This window comes from Gossypium hirsutum, chromosome A11, assembly GCF_007990345.1.
Source record: "Gossypium hirsutum isolate 1008001.06 chromosome A11, Gossypium_hirsutum_v2.1, whole genome shotgun sequence".
Taxonomy (NCBI): domain Eukaryota; kingdom Viridiplantae; phylum Streptophyta; class Magnoliopsida; order Malvales; family Malvaceae; genus Gossypium; species Gossypium hirsutum.
Window position 1 is genome coordinate 19,723,059 of NC_053434.1, and position 16,334 is coordinate 19,739,392.

At 30.8% G+C, this 16,334-nt stretch overlaps 1 protein-coding gene across 3 annotated transcripts; it reads right to left on the reverse strand.

Annotated features, from left to right (window-relative positions):
- Nucleotides 1-130: 130 nt before the first annotated feature.
- Nucleotides 131-7,711, reverse strand: LOC107924799 (nucleobase-ascorbate transporter 1). Of its 3 annotated transcripts, none has more exons than XM_016855394.2 (14): nucleotides 7,005-7,711; nucleotides 4,817-4,914; nucleotides 4,235-4,411; nucleotides 3,319-3,419; nucleotides 3,156-3,231; nucleotides 2,638-2,697; nucleotides 2,345-2,532; nucleotides 2,162-2,258; nucleotides 1,977-2,063; nucleotides 1,425-1,483; nucleotides 1,246-1,337; nucleotides 1,019-1,096; nucleotides 753-913; nucleotides 131-662 (listed from the first exon to the last, which is right to left on the reverse strand). In XM_016855394.2, the coding sequence occupies exons 1-14, from the start codon at nucleotides 7,078-7,080 to the stop codon at nucleotides 450-452; spliced, it is 1,563 nt and encodes a 520-aa protein (XP_016710883.1). In that variant the 5' UTR covers nucleotides 7,081-7,711; the 3' UTR covers nucleotides 131-449. The 3 variants fall into 3 exon arrangements, with proteins under 3 accessions (XP_016710883.1, XP_040937244.1, XP_040937243.1); XM_041081310.1 differs by lacking the exon at nucleotides 7,005-7,711 and adding an exon at nucleotides 6,275-6,964; XM_041081309.1 differs by lacking the exon at nucleotides 7,005-7,711 and adding an exon at nucleotides 6,275-6,966 and having other exon boundaries at nucleotides 3,156-3,419.
- Nucleotides 7,712-16,334: the final 8,623 nt, after the last annotated feature.

A 16,334-nucleotide genomic window follows, 5' to 3' on the forward strand; every position in this document is an offset into this window, starting at 1 on the left:
CAACCTTTATAATCCCAATGTTAGAAGAATTTACAGTTAAAATACGTAAATATTGAGTTTGTTAATTGTAGTTAACCATGAATAAGAAAAATTTTACCTGAATTTTGAGTATGGAGAAAGATGAGTTGGATTTGAATTAACTAATTTTCTTTATTATTATTATTGTCGACCATCTACAAACTTAACCAACAAGACAACTAAATGCTCTACAACCTTACCCAGGACCCCTCTTACATCGGCCCACAAATAAAAATATATTGGAACCACAGTCAAAATAAAAGGAAAATTAGGTTACTCTACTACCAATATGCTTATCTCATATGATGAACATGATCCTTCTTTTCAACCTAAAAAGAAAAACAAAAACTAAAGAATCCTTCATGTTAATCAAATCGGATTGGATCAAATTGTCAAATGTCAAATGGAAATTGGCTTGATGTTCAACTCCACTAGGTTGGTGGAAAGAACCTGTTGAGATTGAATGGTAATGTGTAAAACTCTTCATTTCTATTGTCTCCTCTGAACGTTCTGAACTTAACCCACCATGGCATTCCACGATCTTTCTTCGATTTTTCCACTTCCAACGTATTATCCAAAAACACCGCCACAATCAGACCAACCGTTGCCGGAGACAAGAATACGGTATTCAAAAATGCGTTGAACTGCAGTACCAACACTGCCTGTCATTAGGATTTTACATACCTTACCTACAATGTCAAACTGATTCTATTTGGTTTCGGAACAAGGCTTACCCATCCGGCATTTGTGTGAACGAGCCCTCGGTGCTTGAGATTCCAATATTCATTAAAGAATTGAGGGATGGAAATTCCAAGGAAAAGTGATAGCCCTATGATAATGAGGTTTCTCATACAATTCATGTTTGTGAATTGGAGAAATGATAATCCAACTGAAGCTGCAACCAAGCAGGAAATTGTGATTTAAAGTTATAAATACCATGAAAACAATAGTATAGGAACTTGGATAATCCTACTAATATAAAACATAAATACATACATACCTACAAGACCAAAGAGTACACAGTACAGTGCCGCAAAGATTGGGAAAGGTATGGATGCAAACACAGCTCCAAATTTTCCTGTAAAAAACTCATGTCAAAATACCATAAAGGGGGAAGAGCATGTCAAGATTTGTAGATTCAGAAATGCAACACCGATAAGTACGTATACTTCTCATAGCAGATATGAAATTAACTTTGGTTATCAGCACATCAAAGTTTGTAAGTACCTAAGATGGAGAAAAATATCATGAAGGCAGCAGATAACTGAACAACTCTGCGACTCCCAACTCGGCTTAGTCCAAGGAGTCCAACATTTTCCCTGAAACATAAGAAAGACGCTTATCAATATAAGGGAAGTACAACACTAGCAGCATGCAGCAAAAGCTGACCTAAAACTATATCTTACACAGAAACAGTAGAACCAGTGCCTGTTCCAAAAAGGCCATCGAGCAAGATGCCAATACCCTGTAAAATGATCATGAAAACCATCCAACTTAACAATTTAATAGAGAAGACAAGAAAAAGTACTTGAATGAAATGTCAAAGTACTACAGTATCTGAAAAAGGTTAAATAGTTTAAACAAATTGTGGATGGTTGATAGTGTGTGCAAAGCTAGAGAGATGATGCTCATGGCTGAGGGTGAAAACCAAAGCATAATTTGAAGTAATCATGGAAAGACTAATGTTCTACACCACATGCAAGCATCTTTAATTGAAAGGTGAAGCCTCTTGAACAATATGGCCCTAGGTTCAAGTTTGAGAAATTTGGATATTGGATTTTCTTCAGCTACACATTGGTTTGTTGGTTATCAGTTAGTTTTATCTCGACATGGCTTGTTTGGTTTATCACAAATGTGTTTCTTATCATACATGTACTTGTTTTGTTGATTAAAGAAAAAAGGACTGAATGAAATAGAAATAGAACGATAGTAATGTTAAAAGTTAAAAAACCACCCACCTGCCAGCCAATGCCACGGCTTAATACATAAGCAGGAGGTGGGGTTGCAATAGCCAATCGAGATGCTGCCTTGTAAGCTCCGGTCGACTATACCATGATATGTAACATTGCGAAGCAATTTCGTTAATTAAAAAATTATTCATAGTAGACTTTTCCGTTTGAAATGTATCATCAATGAAATGTACCTCAACCATAGACACTAGAACAGCAGACATCATAGCAAACGAATGGCCAGCTGAAAATGTAGGGGGTCCCCACTGAAGAGGGTATGGGAACATGAACCTGGATCATAGAACATTTATGTAGGAGCCAGCAAAAATAGAACGCGAGTCAAGAAAGTGAAGATTTATATATAAAAATGTATGTACCATGGAGCAGTAGATATGAGATTTGCTCGGTCAGTACGGCAACTAAGTTGAGTAGCATTAGGTTTGTCACGGTAAGCCCCACTGGCAGTCAGTATAAGGGAATAGATCCAAATGATTGCAACACATATCAATACAGGAAACCTTTCAAAAATAGGGACATCTCTTATGGGCCGCACATGCTTTAGATACTGCAGTTCCCATAAAGCCAAACCATGTGAAACTTAAGCAAGATAAAATAAAATAAGGAGAGAAAAATAACTAATATAACGGCAGCATCTATACGAAACACTTACTTGAGACAATCCAATAACCAACAAAAGCATTGGCAGTCCGATTTCTACACAATTTCCCAGCTGAAACAAATATTGCCAAAAATGATTTAGAGTTAGAAGTGTGTGGTACTCGCATAGTAACAGGGAATTCATTATTCAGCTTAACTCAGTAAGTTTTGTTATAGTGGTTAAGTACTCTATTAAATTAGATCATATCATTAATATCAAACAGCCACTAAGTGCAAAAAATGACGGCACTTGGACAGAACTATAATACGTTACTTAACATCAACTAGACTTATGCATCCATTACTTGCATATGTATTTCTCAATAGAATCTTAATTTCATATATGTTGACATTTTAAGAGACTCGGCTAATCATCCAAGACAATGAGGATGGTTTAGTAACTTTGCATGACACTCCTAAAATGAATTTTGATAGCACACTTAGATAACTATCATGGTCAATGAGCTAGAATCAATATTGTAAAATTCAGATGTGATTGCAAGAGGTGCTAAACATATTGAACAGGCCTACCAAAGGAAATCCTCTCTGAAACAATCCCAGGCCTACTAATGCAACCACCGGTGCCATACCAAGAGGGCTGAAAAACCTGCACGGAAAACTCAAGCGGTGAAGAACAATATAATCCAACATTCCTGGACTAACAACTTCACATTTTAGTATGCTACCAATGTACCGTGAAAAGAGACCCCAAACTTGACTGTATCCCAGGATAATTTGTATGCTTGAGGCTACAATAAGAGCTCCTTGAATAGCTCGCATCGTTTGTATAAATCTCTGCAAACCAATCACATGGGAAGATCTCTTTCAAATTACCCCTAGCAAATGAGAAAGTTCAATTTTTGAGAAGGAAATCAAATCGACACACTAGCGGGATATAAACTTGGCATTGATGGCATACCGTACTAACAGTACCACAGCGTTTGGTGAGTTAAAAGAATGTTAGATATATCTACTTAAAGGCATAATTCTGCAGAGTAATAAGCATCTTACTCTTTTTCCCTGGTCCATTTTTTGAACCAGAGGTGATGGGTAGGTGTAACAAGCAATTCAATACTGCACATTTTAGCATCAGTAGTTGATGACAATGATGTCCATGATGAATGATTTTACAAGCTAATCTTGTTAGGACAATGATGTGTGCTCCCCGGAATCGACATATTGCTTTGAAAGGTTAGATTTCTGTGTCAATAATAAGTCCTGAATATTAGGGTGACGATAAAACAAATCTCACTTCAGTTAAATTGAGATGGCCAAATAAATATAACAAAGATGTCTCCACATATTGCTAATTGGTTTTAGGCTGGATGTTCATTCTAAACTTTAGCACCGCATTAAACCAACCATAATGCTTTTAAGTTGGATTTCCATCTAAATTTTCGCACTCACACTTGTCTTTCTCCAATAAAATATCGAGGTCAATAAAAGTTGCTCTTTCTCTAAGACTCACCGAAGCTCCTGTTTCTAGGTTAGGTGGCAAAATTTGACTACAATGTTTGCTAGCATGACTATGTTCACACAGTTCTAGTGTACAACTGCTAAAATTGGTTTTTTTTTTTTAAAAGGTGATCAACAAGGCACAAGAAACTTACCTCATGTCGATTACTAATCCGTTGTAATGAGGAATCATTTATTATATAAGCTATTGGGATGATGTAAGCAAAAGAACCTCCAACGATTGCTGGCAACCTTGTTCCGAAAAGTGCTTGGAGAAGTGTGTTAATGCCTGCTACAAAGAGCAAAGTCTGTATTACCCGTGCTTTGTCCCCCTGGTTATGAACCAAAACATAGGTAAATAAACAGAATAGGTGTTACATAAAAGAAAGAAATTTTGGCTAAAGGATAATTGTATGACCTATCATAGTATATACTGCCTCCAAGATCCTCTAGACCAAAATCGAACCACATATGATTACCAGTTCCCAATATACTGTGAAGTTGAGAAGGCAAAGAGAAGACAGGACAAGATCTAATTTCACCTCCTTAATCAATGGCATATTAACCTCAAAATGTTATACTAGTTGGGAACCAATGTACTGGTTCAAAGTTACCAGCATAGTTGCATTGACCTGGCAGCAACTTACGATATAAAATGGACAGAAAACCAACAGAGGGTAGCCGGACCCTGAATTAAGATGATAACAAACTAATATAGTGAAGTATAGCTAGCTTACATCACTTCCACCCATTGCTGGGACGAGCACTGACGGGATCATTACACTGGTACCCAACATCAGGATGTAGTTCTGAAATGCTAGTAGGATAGTTTCAGCTGCAAGAAAAAAGACATTTTATAAGCACTGGCAAGATATTCAGGAACAAAATCGACACCTAGACATGTGAACTCGACAGGGTCAAAAAGAAGACTAGTTTCTAGTTTGATGAATAATTTACAATAACAAGGCATAGAGTGACAAAGCAATATGTGTACATTACAAAAAATAGAAGTGCATACATACAGTAGAAATGAAATTGCAATGCAGCTAGAGGTATGAATAAAATACTACAATCCCTTATCTCCTAAAATTTACACAGCATTTAGAATCCCTTAATACTTACTGTTGATCCACATTGATTAATGATGCAAAAAATTTGTTATTACGCCCTTATTTTGGGGGCACTGATGAGATATACATCAGTGAAACCGTTTATAAGACATTCTTTGTATACCAAGAGCATAATATTTCATTCATTGGCTAAAGATGGGAAAACTCATCAGATTCCAACAACTTTTTCCTAATCTGCTAGACCTAAATCGCAACCACCATCATAAAAACTTTAACATCCATCAAAAGCGTCTTATCTTAGACGAATCTACTATGGGATGCGATCTTTAAGAAAACTTATTCCCTAAATAGACCACAAATGTGTTTTTCCTTTTGCAAATATTGAATGTTAACCACTAATTTCAATGGCCTAGTTATTCATCTAATTCTCACCTTAACTTTGTCTCTATGTCAATGTCATGCTCCTAATTTTCAAATAAGAGACTAGAAGAAATACCCTTAACGAAACTGGACTAATTACTTGAATCTTCACTTCTTTAAGCTGCATATCACTTATAGCTTGTGTATAAAAGCCATATGAAATTTGCATAGAGATTATAAGAGCCAACAAAAGCACCTAACCTTAACCTATCTTTTACTACTAGGACATTTAGCTCACATTATATACTGCTATCCACATACACCAAGTTTCATATTGTATTGAAGTAGTAAATAGGCAGAACAGTTGCCGGCGGAGACCGGTGAGACCATCAGCAGTCTGATTCACTAGCAGAGACAGTTGTGTGATATGTGGGAAGCTCGTTCTCAAGGAATGTGGCAACGATGCCCAAAGAAAAAGAACAAAATAAGGATCAAATAGGTCATAACCATCACGCAATCACCAAATAGTTCACAAATTTGGAGCCTGGATACAAATCAACAAGCCCAAAGAAACAACATATGCTAGTACAGATAATAAAAGCAAATGCACTGTGCTGCTTGATATCTTCCCAACATGGAATTGGATCATATGCTGGAATATTTAGCAATGTGTCAGCGTTAAAGATAGTTATTTTGTCAGTGCAGTCACATTGAAGAGCTAAAACTTGCATGAGTTTACTACATTCCCAAGTTGACGACTAATACCACAATAAACAAATGATACCCAGTATTTGCATTCATCAAGCATGACCACTTCTATAGGCTGGTTAGTATTATGGAAAATTACGGAAATGCCCGTAAGTCCCAATTCCCACACCGTGAATACAGAATATCGAGGAATTCTGTTTGGAACCCGAGAAAATACAGAAAGAAAACCCCTATATATAACCATTGCAAAAAAAAAATGTTTTCTTAATCATTTCTAACTATCTAAAGAAATCATGAAAAAAGAATCAACGTTTGCAGCAGAAGGTTGCACTGATTTAACATTACAAACAACACCGTAAACGAAACTCAAGAATCCCAATTTTTTTTTTTAAAAGTTAAAAAAGTAGCGTTAAGGAGACAAAAACATTTATTTTCCATCTGTTGGGGTCAAGTCAAGTTCATAATAATGCCACAAACACAAAGTATAGCTTTACAGTCTATAACTATGACCCACAGTTTCATTCTTTTTCCTTTCATATTTTTTTCTTGTTTTTGGTTGCAGCATCCCAGTGTCACAACTCACATAGCCATAAAGCATAAAGCCATTATACCCATCCCAAAGAGAGAAAAAGAAAATGGAAGAGACCAGAAAAAAAAAACACTTGAAAAGAAACTTTAAGATCAGAAGTCGAGACCCACCATCCCATTTTTCTCATTTACCGTCATTGTTTCTTTAAGTAATTAAAAGATGATAAAGAAAAACAACACCATACAAAAGAAGACGTACCCCAAGGAGGGTTAGAGTCTATGCAGTACTCAAGGTCTTGAAGCTGGTCCATAGGAGGATGGATTATTTCTGCCATTTCAAAGCTTTGGAAAAATAAAAAGAAATATGAAGAAGAAGCAGGAACAAGTAGCAGAAAAACAAGAAGAGGAAAGAAGAAGGGAAACTGAGAAGAAAGTAGTGAAGTACAGATATAAAGTGAAGAAGAAAAGAGGCTTCCCAAGGAAAATTAATAAAAAGTTATAAAAGGAGAATAATATGCCGCCAATGAACTAAAGCAATGCCAGCAATAGGCTCTAACACTCAAAGCCCCCCTGGTTCGATAAGCTTCAACTTTTGATTAAGTTGTTAATTTTTTTAAATAAAATTTAACTGTTTAACCTTGATATCTTTATTCATTTACCAAACAGCCATCAATTTGGCCCCCCATATCTTTTTTTCTTTAGCAGCAATCAATGAAACAAAAAAACACACACAAACACAACAATCAACAATGACAACATACAACAGTGTACCATCTAAAACTCATCTTTAAAGCTATCCCATTTGACAAAACAGAGCAGCAAATCGTCCTCTAGGCCAGGTAACTTGAGACCCATCTTTAAAGCTAAAAATTTCAGTAATAAAAAAAATCCCAAAATGTTTTTTTTTTTGAGGCTTTAGAGTCGGAATTTGGTTTTTTTTGCCAGATTCCATAAGGAGGATGTGATTTGTGGATTATGAAATTGTTTATGTCAATACCATGATTATAGTGTTTAACTTCATTAAACAGAACCTTATATGACATGTTTGCGTGCAGGTAGAACATCTAAAAGAAGGGGAAAAGGGAGGTGGGGGGTCCACTCCAATTGTATTGGGAATCAGAATTTTGAGAATGATATCATCATGTGGACCCTTACATTTCTGTTTTCTTTTATATGCATGTCTACATGTATATACACAAAATAATTTTTTTTAAAAGAACCCAGAAAGAAAAAAAGTTTGCACAGAAAAGGCATAGGCAGGGCAATTAGCAGAAGAAGCAAAGGGTTGGTGGAGGGTAGGTATACAAAATGAAGGATGAAATTAAATGGTCTGACTCACTCATCATGCTATTGTGAAGTGTGTTTGTTTTTTTTTTTTTGGGTAAACAAGTTAGATATAAGCATTAAATGTTTTGTTTAAATTTATTGCCCTTTGCTTAATTATTTTATGTTATTACTTTAATTTGTTTCTTGATTAACAAATTTCAAATTATGTGGGTAAAGGAAAATAAAGGAAAGAATATGTGCTGATCGGGTAACAATAGAATGTGACATATCAGCTTTAAAAATGTTAATAAAGAAGAAAAAGGAGGGAGGGGAGGTGACAGCAATTTAATCTTAAAATATTTATTTATTCATGATATTGGTAAATTTTATCGTTTTGCAACATCATATTTAAAAATTATCAAACTTTAAAAATAAAAGGGTAAATTAGCTTTCATAAGTCCCATTTTGAGCATTCAAAATAAAAAAATTACAAAAAGAGCATTGTAATTACAAATTATTTTCATTTTGGTCACCCACTAGTATTTGAGGTTAGAAAATATTATTGTGAACTCATTTTTGTCACTCATTTTATCTTTTTTAATAAATTGGTATTTTAATCATTTATCTTTTTATTTTTTTTACTTTTAGAATTAATTTTAGTTTTTACTAAAAGGGAAAAACCCTGATTTTAGAGGGAAAATCATGGTATTACAATGAAAATTTGGGATTTTTACAAGAAAAAATCTGGATTTTTATGTAGAAAAATAAGTTTTTCTTTGTTTTTTTTCTTTGTTTTTTTTTTTGAGTTAAATTTTTTTCTAGTAAAAGGGTTTTACATGGAAATTAACTGAGCTTTTATTTAAAAAAAAACTTGGGTTTTTACATGTAAAAATCTATTTATTTTTATAATTTCTTTTATTTTATTTTTTAGAAATAATTTAAATTTTTCAGTAAAAAAATTACAAAAAGAGCATTGTAATTACAAATTATTTTCATTTTGGTCACCCACTAGTATTTGAGGTTAGAAAATATTATTGTGAACTCATTTTTGTCACTCATTTTATCTTTTTTAATAAATTGGTATTTTAATCATTTATCTTTTTATTTTTTTTTACTTTTAGAATTAATTTTAGTTTTTACTAAAAGGGAAAAACCCTGATTTTAGAGGGAAAATCATGGTATTACAATGAAAATTTGGGATTTTTACAAGAAAAAATCTGGATTTTTATGTAGAAAAATAAGTTTTTCTTTGTTTTTTTTCTTTGTTTTTTTTTTTTGAGTTAAATTTTTTTTCTAGTAAAAGGGTTTTACATGGAAATTAACTGAGCTTTTATTTAAAAAAAAAAACTTGGGTTTTTACATGTAAAAATCTATTTATTTTTATAATTTCTTTTATTTTATTTTTTAGAAATAATTTAAATTTTTCAGTAAAAAAAAGGAAATCTAGATTTTTATACGAAAAAAACATGGTTTTCACTTGGAAAAAATTTAAGTTTCATCTCTGAATCATTCAATATCTTATAAAGATTCGATTTTTTTATTTTTTGGAAAATAAAATTAATTATAAAAATGAGTGACAAAAATAAAAATATACTAAAATTAAGCGATTAAAAAAATAAAGTATACAATGATATTGCTTCATCCTAAGGTGACCAAATTAAGAACAGATTTTAACGGCGATGCTTTTCTACAAATTTTTATTTTCTGCGCCTAAAATGAAAACTTGGATTACCCAAAATAAAATGTAAAGCAAAAAGGAAAGTCTTTCGGTTGGTAAGGGCCAAAAGAGGAGATAGCGAGGCCCTTTTTCCACCCCAAAACTCGATTCCCATTGTATTTTAATTTTAAAACGTAACCAGATAGATGCATCCCAACCCCAAAATAACAAATATCTGTTTCAAAGATATCTTCTTTTTTTAAAAATTTTAAATCTTAGTTTTTTATACTTTAATTTTAAGAGATTAAAATCTCTATATTTTTTTCTATATAGAAATTTTAAAATTTTTTGTACTATTTTATAATTATAAAAAAAAACTTTTTTAACTCTTTAACATTTTATAATTTTAACCAATTTAGTCCTTACTCTTTAAAACACAAAATAATAATAATAAAAGAGGAAACACCATACTCTGTTTCTTAAAGAAAGCAAAATTACAATATTTAATTGATTTAGAATATCTTGAATTGCCTTCCAAAATACAAACATCGGATTCACCGTGTGACAACCTCCAATCTCTTCCTCTTTCTATATATATTATTGTTAATCTGTGGGTCAGCAAAAAGGAGAAAGGAGAGAACACAAAAATGAAGTGATATTTATATCCATATCTCAAATGGTTTAATTGAATATTTATCTATTTATTCCTTCAATCTTTTATTTTGTTTTGTTTTTTATTTATTATTTCTATTTTTTTCAAATTTCTTTTTTAGTGTTTTCCTTTTCTTTATTTTAAAATTTGTTTATTTCTTCTATACAGGTTAGATCTAAATCCTTCTTTCTCAAGTTGTACAACTTGAATCGATCCTTCCCCTCTCTCTCCTTTATTATTTGGTATTAGATTTTGGCATTTTTAGTTGTTTCCTTGTGCTATATAAAGTCTTTTGTCGATTTTACTTATACAACATCTAAAAAAGATTAAACTTTTTTTGGGTTAAATTTCATGCCCAACATTTTTAGATTTGATATTTATCATATAAATAGGCTTTGATTTAATTTTCGTATTTTTAGCACATCAAAAAACACCTTGAACAAAATATTTAAGTTGTTGTCCATTATTTCAAGTTTTCAGTTGATAGTTTATTTTCTTTTATTCTAACATTAGTTTTTATTTTGTTTTAGCTTGTTTTATTCCATTACAAATTCTATCACATTTCCACTTTTATAGGTACAAAAAGAGTTGTCTTTCCTTTCTCTACACAACTTACTTCATTTGAAGTCGAAATTTTTTTTGGCTTCTTAGATCCTTAAGACAACTTTATTAAATAGTGATCTCACATCTTTTTTAATGTTATTAAGTTTTATTACTCTTTAAAAGTTACTAGCAAGAAAATCTTAAACTTATTTTATGTACTTCTTAGAGTTGTTTATTTTTTATTGCGATTTAAATTTTTTTGACCAACCTTTCTTGTTTGAGTGTTTTTTTTATTTCAACCTTTAATAATGGTACGTGCATGTAGCATGTAAGAGGAGAATAATAAACCTTGAGCAAAGCATAGATGTTATATTTGTAAAAAAACCCGCACAAATATGTTGTTTCTAATGTCGTTCAACCTTCTATTGTTTATGGACTTGTTAAAAAAAGATATTGGTACAAAACACATAGTATCTTCTGCGAGCTTAAACAACTTATGGCAGAACAAAGAGAACAAGCTAGCAAGTGTATGTGGTGTAATGTAAAGGATCATAAGGACTCTGAATGTCCAACAAACTCAGTAGTCATTGTATTTAATTTAGTCATACAAGCCTTGCAAGTCTAATTACATAAGTATGACATAAAGCCTAGTGAGGAGTCTTCTTCTACTGCTATCATTGACAATGATTATATGAATGAACAAGAAACTTCGAGTGACACCATTTGTGAAGACAGTAAGTGTGGTTTTGTGCCTATTGTTGAGTCTAGATCTAGCATTGCACATTGTTTTGAAGTTGATAAAATAATGCAAACTATGATGATAGTGAGGATGCTTCATGTAAAAAAACTAAGAGGCAAGAAACCTTGAGCTTTTTATTCTATCGTTTATCTATTTATTTATCATTTTGAATATTTATTACTTATTCTTAAATTTATTATTTTAGTTATTTTTTTAAATCTGTTTTTTTTTTCAAATCATATCCAAATCTTTATTTTTTGAATATGATCCTTCTTCCGCCTTTTCCTCATTTTCTTATCAACAGGTGAAGAAAGCATGATGGAAGGTTATTGAAGGCAAGTTGGCAAAGTATATGCAGGAGAGTTAATCCCTTATTCATTGTTTGGAGGATTGTTTATAAGTGAGATCTTGTGTTTGGTGGTGTTAACGTGGTAGATTCGCCATCAAACCATCATTATGGGACGCGTAGGGCTGACATTCCTTCTGAATCATGATACGGAATGGTTAAACCCACGTGGGATTTGACGGCCAGAAGGATCATGTTCTCCATAAAAAGTCGAGCTCTTAGAAAACTCTAGTGGTGGCATCCTTCTAAGGAAATCGGTGATCAATCTTACCTAACCAAGTAGCTTAATCAAGGGGTCAAACTTGTAGAAACTACCTGGTTCACAGCAAGTGAGAGGCATTTCTCTGATGACTTGTCATGGTGCCACATGTTCTACGCTGGTGGGGTATAAACTTAAATTAAGTTTATACGTACACACAATAGATGTAAACCTAAATTAAGTCTATGTGCTTATATAATTTTTTATTAATGCAACCATGACTTTTTATATTCATTAGTACATGTTATAAATATCAAATTTAGAGTTTGGTTAATAAACTGAAAATTTAAGTGTGAAAAAATGAAGTGCTAAATTTTTATTGTTAAATTTTGTAAGTGTTGAATTTATATTAGAAAATGTTTGGTAAATTAATAAATATATTTGATATAATTATGTTGTTTGATAGATTATTTATTTTTATTTTTAATATTATTAATACAATATTTTATATTATTTTTAGATAGTTTTGAATGAAAGATAAATATGGTAATTTGAATATTTCATTCTTAAAATTAATATTTTATTTATTTATAAAATAAAATAATTTAATATTTTCTTATCTTATTCAACACTTTTAGATAAATTTATAAAATTTTAACAATTTGATTAATATAAAAAAACTTTTAATTATTAAATATATATTGGAAACAATATTATTATTTATATAATAAAAATATTCGATCAATTTGAAACTTTATATGATGCTACAATTATATTATTAAATCAACTTAATTGTAGATACTCTTCCATGTATAAGTATGGGATAATAACATATTTGCCCCCTGTACTTTAACAAAATGAGGCACTTAAAGTTTTTAAATGTCCAATGTGTCCCTTATACCTTGCTTCCGTCTTCCAAAAAGGCACACACCGTTAAAATGCAACGTGACACTACACATGAACCACTATAGTACTGCCATGTGGCACTTTTCTGCCGAAATAATCAGCCAAGGACTTCAGAGCAGATATATCCTTTCATACTTTAAAAGGTCAAATAAAAAATGTTAATAAATTTTAGAACCTTAAAAAATCATTATCCTAAACCATTAATTACTCTATTTTCCTTTCCTTTTATTAATTTCTGGGGGAATTGCATCTATCCCTCTTCTCAGTAGGTCCACTTAGCTGAATTTTTTCTCTATAAAAGTGCTACGTGAGCAATACTATAGTGGTCCTCCTGTATTGTCACATCGCATTTTAACAACCTTAGATTCAAGTACTTTTGTTGAAATATAAAGGTACAATAAAAGAAATACATTGAATATTTAAAAACTTTAGGTACCACCTTAAATATTTTATTAAAGTACAAGTAACAAATATGTGATTATCCCTAATAGTATTTGTTTCGCTTAATTTTACAAAAAATTGTGGTGGGAAGTTTACATGTTAAAGTTATTTTCTCTTGAGTACTCGCTTTTTTTTTTATCAAAGGTTGAAATTTGTACTAACCAATCCATTTTTTTTTGTGTATATTTATATGTGTAATGTTTCATGTTTTAGCTTTCTTTAGTTTTGGTTGTTTAATTACAAAAGTATGTTAACTATTATGGTTAGATACTCCAATTATTTCTTAAATTTTAAATTGGTTCACTCGTCAACTTATTCATCAATTTAGGCATTAAATATCAATTTAAACCTAACATGAAACATATTTAAAATACGCAGATTGAACTATAAACACATACGTAACTTTTGGAAGAATAAATTAAATTTGGCATGCTAATATATATATATATAGTTTTTAATAAAATTTAAGATGATTACACATCAAATTTAAGTTGTCTATACAATGTATACACATATATTTGAAATTTAATGAACATGTTTTAAATATATTTCACATTATATTTGAGCATACGTTTATACTCATGTTAATGACTATAGTGTCAAGATGATCCAATTGATACACCATTGATACTTTGAGTGCTCAATTAGAATATTTTTAAATTTAAATATTAATTTATAAATTAATCATAATTTGAGGATGTTTGATAGAATCAACCCTTTTATTGTAAAAAAAAAACTAACCCTTTTCCTTTCCTTATTAACCAGATTTAAAACTAACAGTTGGCAAAGGCTGCCGCCCCAAACCTTAAGGACATAGGTTTTAGTTGTGCCATCTACAATTGTAACGTGTAGGTATCCAAATCTCATGCATCTGATTTGTGCAGATTTTATCCAATTCTTTCCTAATTAAGTCGACTTTTATTTGATCCTTAAAGAATTTTATTTCATTAATTCTAAAGTTTTAACATGATTTAACTTGACTTGAAACCAACCCATTTCACCTTCAACATCTTTTTCACTGAATAAACCTTAAATTACCATGTACCTCACGTTTTAAGCTTATAACACCTAATGAACTTAATAATGGCAAGTTAAGCGAACTCATCTAATAGAAAATTCTAATTGATGGGTTAAGTAAATCAAGTTTCCTACATTAGAAATGCATGAAATTATTAAAAGAAAAGCTTACTTAGCACTTAAATTTGGTGGTCGGCCATGAAAGCTCCAAAGTTTTTCTTTTTTTCCGGCTGGGAGAAGAAAAAAAAGAAGACCATCTTGGTTCTTCCCCCCACGCTTATCAATATATATAAGTTTAATTATCTTTAATTAAAATTAATTAATCTTTAATTTATTAATAAAATTAAATTTAATTATAGTTTACTGGAGAAATGATGGAATATATCCCTATATATATTAACAACGGTTTTATTAATCATAAGTCCTTGGTAAATTTTCTCAATAAGCCCACACATTTTCTTTAAGAAAATTCCATGTGTTTAGTCTCTTACAAATTTGTCCTTATACCATTTCCAAAATCCTTCAAATAAATCATTTTATAATTCTAACTACCAATTTCTAGTCAAAATGTAAATATTCTTGGTTTAATAATCGAACTGTCTCAGTTTAAAAAAATTTAACTTTGAATCATATTCTCTGACAACAGCAAAAATTGAGTCGTTACACCCATGCACTATAATAAACTATAATTCACTACTTCCTTAATAAGATAAAACAAATAAAAAATTTATAAATAAATATTAATAGAATTATGATAAACCATAATTCACCACTTCGTAAGTAGCAGTACTACAAAAGCATTGGGGATTCTTTTTGGTTAAATGAATTTGGCAAATCAAAAAAAAAAAATTCATCTTCATCCAAACAGCCTCTCTTTATTAAGTATTTATTTAGTTAAAAATATATAAATAATGAGTTTCTTCCCTTTCTACAGAGATGGAATCTGCTCATACCTCTAATTTTTTTAATTAGGTTTAAATAAATTTATTAATAAGTGTTTTAAGTTTTTTTAGGTAAATTACATTATTCATCACTTATCACATTTTTTTTGGTCACTCAAATTTTAAAATTTCTATTTTAGTTATTAACGTTTACTCGATGCAAAATTTAAGTCACTCACCCATTAAAGCTCAATGGAAAAGTGACGTGATTTTTTTCTAACTGATATAATAACACATTTTTATCAATTTGATCCTCAAACACATAATTGAATGATTATTATATATTACGAAAAAGTACAAAATATAATATTATTTATATAAATGTGTTTATATTTAATTATAATTATAAAGCTCAAATATTCATTTAGTCCCTCGAATTTAACACTTTCTCTCAAGTTGGTACCCAAATTTTCATTTGGTCAAGGGTTTAGGTATTATTTTTTTGTAAAGGTGTTAAATATAAGACACATGACACTCTTAGGTTGTGACACACGGCATTGATGGTGCCATAGTCTATTTTTTATTAAATTTTTTAAAATATATAAAAATTATAAAATAAAAGAGATTATAAATTATAAAAATAAATGTATGTAAACAGTTTAAAATATTAGGAAAAAAAATCTAAAATTAGTTGAAAACTCAAAAAATGTACATATTTTTTAAATAAATTGCAAACAAATTAAATAAAAATAAATTTTATGTATAGAGATGAATGCAATTAAATTTGAATGTAGGGCTTCTAATTGCTTAAAGTTGCTGAAATAAATTATGCAGCTAACCACCCTCAAAACATAGGTTCAACATTATATTGTTTTTTTCCTGTGAAAAATTCAATAGTTAAGACGATTAGAACACACAGACGTACAAAAAATGGGTGCTACC